At 47.7% G+C, this 12,647-nt stretch overlaps 1 protein-coding gene across 9 annotated transcripts in view; it reads right to left on the reverse strand.

The window, feature by feature from the left end:
- Window positions 1-12,647, reverse strand: part of LOC114496646 (BEN domain-containing protein 5) — a 1,079,970-nt gene that overhangs the window by 227,795 nt on the left and 839,528 nt on the right. The window contains exon 1 of one of the 9 annotated variants that reach the window (XM_036026056.1): window positions 8,822-10,117. The exons of 7 other annotated variants lie outside the window; for them this stretch is intronic. In XM_036026056.1, the coding sequence (XP_035881949.1) occupies window positions 8,822-9,323 (502 nt within the window). In that variant the 5' untranslated portion in view covers window positions 9,324-10,117. Of the gene's footprint in view, window positions 1-8,821; window positions 10,118-12,647 lie in introns of those variants that run through there. One more of the 9 variants, XM_028512268.2, reaches the window with a different exon arrangement.

Genomic DNA, 12,647 nt, shown 5'->3' on the forward strand with positions numbered 1-12,647 from the left:
AATTGCTCCAAGCTTAAGACCAAATAATGTTTCACTGTAAACAGAAATAAATGTGTGGCCTCTGAAGAGAGAGTCTTTACTGGTTCTGACTTTCCAATTGTTTTGTGCCAAGGCAAAGAAAACCACCAAGGATTTGAGCATCAGTTTTCTCCTCCTTTCGAGCTACCAGGGAGTCAGCTAACTGCATTCATCCATTCAACAAATATTAAGCACCTACTATGTGTCCAGGCCCTGTGCCAAATTCTTTATTAACATCAGTATTTTAATCCCTGCAACAATTCTATTGATGAAGAAATCAAGGTTCAGAAAGTGAGCTGTCTAATCGAAGACATGAAGCTATTAACTAGCAGAGCCAGAATTTCAAGTCACATCTGCACGACACTCAGGCCCTGTTCTTATCAGCTAATTGTCCTACAGGAGCAGGAGAAAAATTACCAAGTTGCTGTAACTTCCTCGACTGAAGTAAAAGGCAATAGATAATGGTGAGTGCATCAACATAACTTCCAAAGTGCCTGCCTTTCTTCTAAGACCTTGCCTATATTCTAGAATGCCGTGATATATTCCCAGATTGAACTAAGCACTATACAAATATGACTTGATGCCAAACTCCTGAACTACACAAGCTGACCAGGGCCACTAAGCTCTCAATAAACCCAAGAGAGTCCCTATTCAAAGCCATAAAATATGGTAAAAGCTGCTCTTCAAAAATAGGGAAGAACTTGGTGTTTGTTATCGACCTGAGAGGGACAAATCCCCATTACACTGGGTGGGGGGAAGAATGAAGACATGGTAATAAGCAAATAGTGTTTTACAAAACAGGCTGGTGAATAAAAAGCCCTATGCAAGCCTGTCTTTACTATTGAAGGCAGCCCTAAAGAATTTGCAGTGTACAGTTAAAACGGAAGAGTCACTGTCTTGACTCCCATTTTACCTATAATCACACTGGATAATTAAAAGAGTCCAGCATCAGAGAGTTTAATGTGGTGTGGGTTAGTTAGGATGAAATTCTGAAAGGCTAAACATGCCGTATTTTACAAAGGTTTAGTCTTGTTTTAAAAATATCTAGATGCGAGTTTAAAGTTTTTCATCTGTTCAAAAATTCTGTAAAGTCTCATGTTTGCATTAAAAACAGACAAGCCACAGAGAAGGCATGCACATTGCATTATCTGGCCTATATTGTTTGTTTTTTTTGAAATCCAAGGCAGACCAAATTCTCAAGTCTCAAGGACTGTATCCCGCCAGGACAACAAAAAGAAGAGTCCCCGGCTGTGGCGTGGCAGAAAGAACACAGGAGACGCTGGTTCGAGGACTGGCTCCGCCACTCTGGGTGACCGAGCACGTCTCTGTCTCCATTTCTGTAAGACACAAGGACTAGACTAGGACCTCAGCAAGTCCTCCCGCTGTGTGACCACTGGCCAGCCACAGGGACTTCCGGGTCTCTTTCTCTTCTGTGCAGTACAGGGTAAGATCTAAGTGATCTAATCCCTCCAGGTAGGCACCTCTGAAGAAGAACTGCCCCGCTGAGCCGTCCAGAAAGGGAAAGAAGGAAATGCTGACCAGGTTTCAGCAGGTCACCTTGCTCTCACTCGCCCAGCCTCACTGGTCCTGGCACGGGGCTGGGGCACAGACGAAACTAGGAGCCTCATCCGGCTGGCTCACTTTTTCTAGCTCCCATCATGTGCTTCACCAGGCTGTTGCCAGGGGAGTAAGTCGTGCCAGCACAGAATCTCAGAGAGGCAAAACATGGGGGGAGACGGTAAGTCTTTCATGAAAATACACAGAAGTTAAACTTTAAACTTGCCTGCTCTGTACATGCGCTTGTCCCTCCAGACCACTCCTTTCCACAAAGGGTGGTCACCCGCAACCAAGCAAGCTGTTCTCTCGGCAACTCTTAGCCACTGTTCTCCTTAACAGCTGCCCATGTTTGATGGGTGCCTACTATGTACTAGGCACTTTTCCATACTAGCTTGCTAAATAACACAGTGGGCAAGGTGAGTACTATCTCCATGATACAGACAAGCACCTGAAACTCAGAGAAGTGATTTCCCTACAGTCACACAGCAACTTATAAGAAGTAAAGTCACGATTTGAACCCAGATGTCTGACTCCAAAGCCTATCTTATTTCAGCTCTCTAACACTTCCTCCTTGACATGTAAGGAAGTGACCTAGAGGTCATATAACCAAAGCCTCTGATAGAGCAGGATTCTACTCCAGGACATGCCTGACTTGCTGGCTGCCCCCGGGGACAGGGAGCTCATCACCATGCTGGACTCCCTTCCCTTGCCCATCTGCCCTGTCTCTGCTGTTATTATATTGTTTCCACTGATCCCTGTGAATTCCATTCTCTCGACCTAACTTTGCTTTCCTGAAGAACTCCTTGAAGAGAGATTCTTATCATTCCTCCATTGGGGCAAAACTCAGATATCAAAACCTCCCAAAATATAATCCCATGCAAATCTTTTATTGTCTCGTTTAGATGTGTAGATGTCCTATCCTATGTCTCACCAGTGAACTCAGAGGAAAAAGTAGTTGTTGTATAGTAAAAAGAAATGAAAACAAGCCTAGATCTGGGACCCAAAGGCCTCCCTCTTCGTTTGATTTCCAGGACACCCATCTCGTTTGTTTATCATCACCTGATGCCCTGTCACCTTCTCTGAGCTCCTCTTTGCTGAGCTCTTAAAGGCTGGTGTTCTTAAGCATTCTGCCCTGTGCGCTTCTCTCTCTGCACCCTCTCCAGCTGTGACCTCACCGTCCGTGGCTAACGGCTTCCACACTGGGATCTCAGCCCAGTTTCACGGTGCTGTCCTGAACCTTCCCACACGCCGAAGTGCTCTCCTAGAGTATCTGCCCAGATGTCCTGTGGGTCCCTAAGATTCATGTCTCCAACCAAACTCATCACACCCCCTTCTAAACGACTACTCTTCTAGAGCTCCCCACAGAGAGAGGGCAGCCCAAATCGCTATGTTGTCAACACACACATCACCACAACTGGTCAGTTCCCAAGTCCCATGGATTCACCGTCCTTAATATGCCGCAGACCCACCACGGCCACGGCCACCTTGGTTTAGGTATCATCCTTTCTAACTCAACTGGCTCACACCTCTCCATAGGCCTTGCGAATGTGGGAAGACTTAGCCCGCTGCCTGGAACCTACAGCGCCCACTGAACACTTGTTTGAGTAGCTCTCTTCTCCAGGGATAGCAGGAAGCTCCATCCCACATGGATGTAGACAGAGCTGCTGGGAACTCCCAGCACTGAACCCAGAACCTGGTGAGCAGGTAACAAATATATGGTAAATTAGTCACTGAAGGTGAAAACCAAGGCCTACTTTCCCTCCGGTGCTTCCATTCAGTACAAAGGTGACTTAAAGGAACCAGAGAGAACCTCTTCAGGGTTAGGTGTGCTGTTCTGGTAAGCACTGGAAAATGAAAAGTATAAACATCTCTTGCCAAGGAGCTCATAAGACAAAGCAGGCAGGCACAGTGGAAAGGGAATTAATCTTGGAGTCAAAGATCTAAATTTGAATTCCCCTTTTCTGGTGTGTCTTTAAAAATAAAAACTAGTGTGCTCTTGAATAACAAAACACCCTCCCCGCCCCCCCCCCCCCCCAAAAAAAAAGAAAAAGAGCAAGACCTCAACTTGCCTAGGGCATTTTTTTTCTTTCCTCCTGTGAACCAGAGCTCTGAAGTACTCTGTAACACATACTATTTAATTGTAAAAAATATGTGGTTTTTGAACAGGATAAATCACATCAGACTGAACCTTCAATGGTTAACATTTCAGAGAATCTGCAACAGATGACAGCAGGCAAGTTCCAATCTTTGCTCCAATATACATCAGTAGAACATGTCAAAACCTAAATTAAAAGTTTCACTTGCTTTTTTTAAAAAAAGAAATAAATCCTTTTGCTGGCAGTCTCCCACTGATGACATGCAACAATCTTTGCATATGAAATCGGCTCATCCCCTGCTTCGCTGCTAACTTTGTAGATGTTCCAAAGCATTTCTGGAGCAAGTGATCTATTTGGACCAACGATGCCAAGCTGGGACCTGAGCCCTGAATGAGCTAAAACTACCAAATCAAGAAGAACGTGGCTTTGGAAGCTATTTTCCCCAAGCGTGGGGTTTCTTCTAGGCAAGGGAGTGATAAAGAATGTTGACTTTTTCCAGATGAACGAAGTTGAATGAAACCTCAAAATCCCACTGCAAGTTTCCGTTCTGAAAAACATGTTGCTGCTACAGAGGTTTCTGTCCCCCCTACTTCCTCTTCCCAAGCATAAAAATTGCACCTGTCTTCCCAAAGTCCATGATTCCAACATGGGGTGACATGTGTGTGCGATGTGCCAAGGCACTGCGGATACGGAGACAAGGCAGGCAGGCCCCAGTCCTGCCGGAGGTCATTGTTTGGTAGGAAGACAGGCACATTCATGACCAACCAAAATAAGACACAAAATGCTAAGATCTACAAGCGAGGAACAAGTAAAGTAAAAGGAGCACTTCGAGGAGGAGCGAGAGCCTCCCTGCGGCACAGGATAGAGCAGGCACCCCGAGCAAAGTGTTTTGTCCGTTCCTCTATCACAGCCCTCAACTCACTGGACCAGAAACACGTCACATACCTGCCCTCATCACTGGAAGGTGAGCTCCACGGGCAGAGGCCCCATGTCAGACAATGATTAATCCATCCCGGTTGGCTCAGAGGAGTGCCTGCAGGTGTGTTCTCAAGGTGGCACAGAATACTGCGGATCTAGGGGAAGTGGGACAGGTAGGCAGAGCTGGAGCAGTGCGGTGAGGCTGGGCGCTGTGAAGGCCGGGGCAGGAAGCTGAAGTTGTACTCAGTAGGCAACAGGGAGCTGCAGGGGGTTCTAGGGAGAGCCATGAATGGACTAAGAATGTGTTTTACATTATTCTGACAGCAATTTAGAAAACAGACTGGAGCCAGAGCGATCAACTGAAGGCGGCTGCACTGGTTTAGATGAGTAAAAGCCGGCACAGGCCTGAACGCAGGCAGTGGAAGTGCAGCTGTAAAGCAAAGACCTAAAAGATAAACTGCAAAGCCCACAGAGCATGGCTCCCCGAGTGCCTGGCTCGACCTCGACTGCATGCTCCCTGCAGGTGGTGCCCATTTCTTCTTCATCCCTCTGCCCCGACAGAACCCTACAGAGCAGGCCCAGAAAAGTTGGCTTTTGTTTCCCCTCCGTCAAACTTTCGGTTCAACCCCAGTACCTCAGACACGGTGGTGTATCCGTTTATTACATCCCTGGGCCTGGACAAGAAGAAATGGGGGGCACTCTATAGCAAGAGGAGTTGAGCACATCCAAACAACAACAGCACAGCACAGGTGCCTGGACAGAACAGCATCAGATTTTAAGATTCTGGGTCTGGAGAAACCAGTTTTGGCCCCATAAAAAACACAGAATTCAATACCCTCAGCCCCAGTAGCAGGCTAAACTGCAGGTAGATAATGGTGAGCTCTCCAAATGGGCAGCACTCACTTTCACAACCTGTTTGGCAAATAAATGAGAGTGAGTCAGGAGAGACCACAGTCCAAGGGTAAGCCAAGTCTTGAGCTATGTGGACCCTCCATGGAGAATGAGAGCTCCTTTGAGATTTCCTCAAGAAAATGTGACTGGAGGGGGAGGGCCAGGTGTGTATGAGCTGTAGGAGGGAGGCGGGTAAGAGGAGAAGAGGAAGAGCAGGTTGGACTTGAAAGCTCAGAAAGTAAAGTTCCTCTGGCTCAAAACCTGTCTTGAACTGCAAGCTTCATGGAGAGTTCTTCCATTTCCTTTCATTCTTTTCTGCCGGCTGTGGCGAATGGGAACATCAGCTACTCTACCCAGGAGACTGCCACGTGGGGGCCTGGCACTGGAAGACCTGGCCACCAAGCCTGGCTTCGTCATTTATTAACTGCATGCTGCAAGCAAGCCTCTGATCCTCAGTGTGCCCTCCCATAAAATGGAAATAATAGCAATAGCCATCTCTACCCACAGGGTCACAGGGAGAACTAACAGAGATAATGAACAGCTACACAGTAAGACTGTCAATAAAAGTGTTTTTTTTTTTCTCTTGAACTGAAATAGTGGGAGAGGGGTTATACCCCAGGATCTGATGCACACCAAAACCACAGTGTAAACTGCCATGAGCTGGAAAAATGCAAAGTTCCATGGCAGTTGGCTTTGACATTTCCTGAGAACAAGAAGAGGTACATTTGCAGGTAGCTCTGGGTTGGCCTAGGCAAATACTCAGGAAAGTAACACACTTCTCACGAAAGGCTATAAAGTGGCTCTGAACCTGGCTCTGAAGCCATGCTGTTGGTGCCAGACAGGGTTTAATTGCTCCTGGCTAACTCAAACCAAAGCCATCTCTGCATCCCCTTGAGGGCTCCCCTCCTCACATCTGGTGCCACAACACAGAGGTATTCACAACTAGGAGATGGCAGAAGATGAGCTCTCTGGGATGATGTCACTGCAAGCAGTTCTCAGAGCCACCGCTTTTGAGTGGAGATGGGCTCTCAAGACACACGGGAGCATCCCTCCTGGATGAGCAAACCCCCAAACCCACCCTGGCTCTTCTGATCGGGTCTGCAGCCAGGGCAGCAGCTCCCATGTAAAAATTAACCAGCTGTTTGGAATTCGAAATGTGGCCTGCCAGCCTCCAGTTGTTTGTTTGTTTCTTCTCTTCTTCTCTTTCCCCTTTCTCCTCTCAAGGAGAAAATGGAAGCAAGGTGGGGGAAAGGCTTGTGACTCATTTTGCTCAGACTGGCGCCATACTTCTTCTCTGGACCTACTCTGACAATTTCCAGGTGTTGCCTAGGTTTGTTTGTTTGAAGAAACCCAGAGATTCATCAGCGTTCCAACTTGGAGAGTGAAATGTCTATAGATTCAAGATTCATAGTCCTCAGACCAATGACTACATGTGTCTTACTTACGCGGACTTCCACTGATTTTTAAAATCAGTCTGTGGGGCTGCCCTTGGCCTAAGCAAGCCTCTGAGCAGTTCTTCAAGAGCCAAGTGCAGTGTTTACACTTGCTGAATGAATAAATGGATGAATGATTGTTCTCTGAAAGAGGAAAACAGCTATTTCACTCGAACATGGACTCCTGACCCACATCACTTCCCCTCTTCTAAGACTCTTCCAGGTATGGATGTCGAATGCAATCCTCAAGAAGCAAACTTTCTTTTCTTTTAGCCAAAGGGAAGCTAAGGTTACAATCCACTTAAAACTTCCTGGGGTTTGTACTCCTGGGGAATTAACTCCTAATCCCTTCCCTCAGGTAATTAAAAGCAAGCAAGCAAACAAAATAAAACCTAATCAGCCACAAAGGTTTCCCTTTTCTACAGACTTTCCCTCATTCTGCTTTTCTGGCCCCAGGTGGCCCCAGGTGTCCCAGGTGTTGTGAGTGGATCTACACCCCTGACCCCAGGTTTGTGTGAGAGGTCGTGAGGATACAAAAAGGGCTCCAGGTGCCAGTGCTGCTGCCACCCCTCAACACCTGCAAACCTGCTTTCCAGAGGCAACAGGAGGTGGTGGAAAGGAACAGCTCATGACCCAGAGCTCGAATCTACTGCTAATTTGCCATGGGACCCTGAACAAGTCACTTCTTAATTTTGAGCCACAGTTTCCTTATCTGCCAAATTTAAATATAATACATGCTGGGTTCATCTGATAGGCTAAATGTGAGAAGGCAAAGGAAGTTGGAAAACATAGGAAAGGTCTCAAAACTACACAATACTAGCAATACCTTCATTCAGTTCCTAACCCCTGGTTTTCCCCTCCAAGGTGGGGGGCAGGGTGGCTTACTGTCTCTGCCCACTCTCAGGTACACCCTCCTTACCACCAGCAACTAAATGGTTGTACCCCAAAACGGAAGTGCTACTTCCCTCTTCCTCTACGTCTATACCCAAGCCTCCTACAACTAGCTGGGGAAGAGGGTCCACTGCCTTCTCTTCACAAAGGAAAAGGTTGCTCAGCATGGCAGAAATAACTTGCTGTAGGAGGTTGATGGGGCAGTTGCTTGTCCTATCCCTACTGAATCTCAGTATTCTCATCTGAGACCACCTGCATTGTCTATTTTTCAGGGCCCTGAGAAAGCAGGCATGGGAGGTCTGTGATCTAGAAACAACCCTTTCTGGGCCCTGGACTCTCATTAGGGAACCTTCTGGGAGATTCAAGAGGGGTGTGGAGGCTGAGGGAAGCTGAGAGCCACCACCTCCTTACCTCCACCACCTGGCCAAGGAGAGGCAGGAGGGAGTGGTGCCCAGTGGTTCAAGGCCTCTTCATCCCGTCCAGTGATGGCCTGGATGGGACAAGGATGTCACAGCTGTCCCCTGTTGAGAGGAACTCCCACCTCGATGAGTCTGACAATATCCACCTTGCTTCCTCACTCCCAGGAAGTACCAAGGGCCTTAACCGGAGAGAGACAGCTAGCTAGAGAAACTTAAGGGGACCAAAGGAGCAGGGAGAGAAGGAACTGAGAGAGGTGGGAGCCAGAGAAATGAAGGTACAAACAGGCAGGGAGAGAAAGGTAAAGAGCCCCGGGAACAGAGACAGAAGAGTAGACAGACACACAGAGAGAGGAAGACAGACGGACAGCGCTGTGTCAGGAGGCAGGGAAGACAAAGGGGACCATCCGGTATTTTTAACTGGTCTGGCCTTTCAGAGACACCCAGTACCCCAAAGAAAAGCCTAGGGGGCGGGAGGAGGAGGCCTGAGCGAGCAGTGGCTCACGCCGGCCCCCTCCGCCCCTCCGCCCCAGCGCCCGGCCCCCTCCCTGGGTCCTGGCCCCCGCCCGGTCCCACCGTCCCTCCCGGCCCATTCGCTCACCTGCCAGCGCCAGGATCTGGGCCTTGTGGAGCAGCAGTGCACCCCAGTCGCGGGGTGCGCGCGGGGGGCTCTCGGGCCCGGCACCCAGCTCCTCTGGGCCCCGGTACACGGCGTACACCTTCTGGTTGTCAAAATCCAGCCGTGAGCGGGGGCTGAAGTCGCGCACGCACGACACGGGCAGCGCGTAGCAGACGTTGTCCTCCAGGAACCGCACAAAGGCGTACATGGTGGGCGCCGGGGGCGGGCCCGGGGCGGGCACTGAGGTGGGGACCCGGCTGGGGACAAGAGCTGCGCCGCCGGGCCGGGGGGCGGGGGCGGCTCCCCAACCCCCGAGTCCCCCCACTGTTATTGTTCCCGAAAGCACCGCTCTGCCAATCGGCTGCTCTGGCCTGGGCGCGGAAAAGAGAGGGAGGGGAATGGGGGGTGGGGGGCGGACGAGGGGGGTTTGGAAGCGCACTGCCACTCGCAAAGTCAGACCCGAGCAATCACAGCCGGAGCGCATTTTAAGTAGGGAGGGGAGAGGGCAGGGAGATTGAATTGCAATACTACTACTACTACTAATAATAATAGCATTGCTGAAAAGAGTACTTTGACTGAAAGTCGCTGCGGGCAGGATTATATTGCTTCAACAATCGCATGGCAAAACAAATTGCATTGCAACAGAAAAGGGCATTGCAAAGGAGAGGAGACACTGTGGGAAAATGATGTGTGTGGGGGGAGGTAATCTTGTTTCGATCCCTAACTTTAAACTTGTACTTGCAAGGGAGCAGAATTTTGGAGTGTTTCAAATATTTTAGCCACTCCTCTCGGCCCTTACAGTTCTTTTTTTCCCCCCTTCTTTTGCAAAACTGCCAGCTCCCGCCGCCAGTTCTGGGGGCTGTTTGCACAGAACTGCCAAACTAGTTCTGACCAGTACTGGGGCTTATCTGGGATTTCCAGTTGGACCAGCTGGCTGGGGTGGCGGAAGGATAGTGGAGGGCTGCTCGCCGCCAGGGCAGCAGTGGCGCCCCTCTGTCCTGGAGTGAGTATCCCTCCACAACCTTTCTGTCTCTGAACTGGGATCACTTGGAATGAAGTGGGAAGTGGAGGGGTGTTCCGAGGACGGCAAGACCAGGGCTAGATGGCCATTTCTGGAGCCCCTTGAAGAGTTCAAGAGTGAGACTGTGAAATAGCAGTCTTTGCTCTGTTCCTAACATCACAGGCAGGAGAGGTCCGGGAAGGATTTAGGTGTTCCCAGAAAGAGGGCGACTGGGCGCCACATTCGTGGGAAGGCCACCTCACATCAAAGGGGGCCAGCACCTTCACAGGGACGCCTCTGGGAGGGTGGGTAGACTTTGATTCAAATATGGCTCCTTATATCCCCAGATATAAGGAATGCCTAGCTCCGACCTGGCACTTAAGAGAATCAATAAATTTTAGGTGAAGAATAATAAATGAAATTCCACATTCATCCAGCCATCCAGTCATTCACTCATTTACTCAGGCAGCCAAGATTCACTGGATGTGTACCGCCCGCCAGAGTCTGAGGTAGGTGCTGGTAGTGCCAATGGACAGGACAAGCACATGGATTCCTTCAGGTGTTACTGTGGCAGAACCCGAGCTTCCATGTTGGATCTCTGTACCAAAATTAGGTCACTATATGAATAATACACCTTCCCTGCCCTCAAAACCCTTGTAGTCTGGTCTTGGAATATTAAAAAAGTATTTATGTAATTATGTAAAAAGGTATTAATTAATGGAAGTGGCAGTCTCAATTAAATGTTATTTATATTTTTTAATTCATGTTAATGAACTCAATCTGTAAGAAAAATCAAAATAGATGCACCAAAATGTTGTTCATTAATAGTAAGAGTGGTGGGTGATTTTGCTTACCATTGTGTTTTTTTTGTAGATTTATATGTAACTATTTTCCACACTAAGCAGGTATGACTTTATAATCAGAAAGCATTACACATTATTCTCTTTTAAAAGCACTACGCTTACATTTCAGATCAGCTACACTAATGATGAAGTAGATAAACCAAACCCCCCAAGTTATTTTACTGTGATTTAGGAAATGAGTTATACAGATGAACCCCATCAACATATACCTCCCAGATCTAAATGTACAGGTCAGGTCAAGTCCCCTTAAACCAGGCCTCTGGTATAGATGCATTGACAGTCGGTCATGACCATGAGTTGTCCTGATGCAGGTACGGGTCCTATATTGCCCCACATATTTGTGGAAAAAAGAGCAGCCACTCTGTTGTCCCAGCAGATTTACCTTCATAATTATGGTTTCTTTGGACTGATCTCAAGTGAGTTTTTTATTTTAAGGATACATTGCTGTGGTCATTAAGGGAAAGTAATGTGTAGCAAGACTTCTGATAACTCACAAGAAGGATGTGAGTATGCAGAGTTGGCCATATTTAATGTAAATCCAAGAAGCTCGAAACTATGTTTGCAAAATAATTTCAAGTAGCACCATGGCCAACCACCTATCCCATTTAAATGAGGGTGAACCTAAAATACACTATGTTACCAGTCTCTTACCACCTTCCTGGACAATGTACACTTCAGATGCATTAAACTATTTGATATTTCCCAAGATAGCATGTTTTATGAGGTCCCAAGCCTTTGTGTTTGCTCTGTCCTCATCTTGGGAAGTATTTCCTCCTGGGGTGCCCGGTGACCTCAACTTTCCCTGAAGACCAGCTCAAATGCCATCTCCTTTGTGAAGTCTTCTTTAATAACCGACTCTCCTCAAGCACAGGCAGTCTCTTTCTACTATTTTGTCCCCAAACCTTTTATCTTCCCTTATTAGAATGAGCTCTTTGAGGGATGACATAAAGGCTGAGTAACTTCAACATCCCAGGTTCCTAGCACAGGACTGGGGAGTAGAGGCTTATAGACCAGATGCATTAAAGAAAGACACAGAAAGCATAAACAGCAAACCTTTTTGCATGCTTCCCCCTGCCCCTAAAACTCTGCCTTTTCTTTTCAGGGTTGAGCTGAATACCAACTCTGTCTTTCCCACTCCCAGGGGCCAAAGGGCAGAATGCTGACTCTACTCCTTGTAAGACAGATGCACATTCGTGAATGTAATAAATACCATGCGTCCTGAAGTTCAAACAAATTCCCCACCCAAGTCACTGTAAATAATTCTTATAAGAGGGCAGTTCCATTTCCCAAGAACCCAGAAAGAAGAAAAGAACAAACAAGGAAACGAATGCCAACAGAGTAAACACAGACTCAATACATTTTGCAGGGAGGTTCGCAGAATGGATTTTTGGGAAGGAATGACAGATACAGGATACTCAAAGAAACTCTTCGGCAACCTCAGGGCAACCAAAAGACACCCAGAGTTTCTGCTTCCTGTGTGACTCTTACAGTATTTAAACAGAGCTTCATGGAGAACCTACTAAGTGCTTCTGCTCTAGTGAAAACCGGCAGAGTACCTCATTGATCAGAGACCATGGCCCCAGGCTTTACACATACCGGAAACTCAAGATGTTGATGATTCATTGATTGGCAAGGAAAGGCAGTTCAAAAGTCCAGATTTCAGTGGTGGTTAAAAACATCAAGTTCAACCAAATCATGGTTGAATCCCCTCTTCATTATCCCTGCCAAATGGTCACCAGATACCTCTTACATAGTTCTAATGTCAGGATGTTGACTATTGCCCCTCAAGTTTGGGAAAAACTACTGACTGACTGTTGGAAAGACCGTTCTTACTTACACTGAGGCAGACTCTTATACCTTGTAGCCACCATACTAGGTCCACCACCAAGAGTCTCATGTTAGCCCTTCAGATACAGGAAAGCTTGGGGTCCTTTCTCCTTAGAAA

The sequence above is a fragment of the Phyllostomus discolor genome, chromosome 5 (assembly GCF_004126475.2).
Source record: "Phyllostomus discolor isolate MPI-MPIP mPhyDis1 chromosome 5, mPhyDis1.pri.v3, whole genome shotgun sequence".
NCBI lineage: Eukaryota > Metazoa > Chordata > Mammalia > Chiroptera > Phyllostomidae > Phyllostomus > Phyllostomus discolor.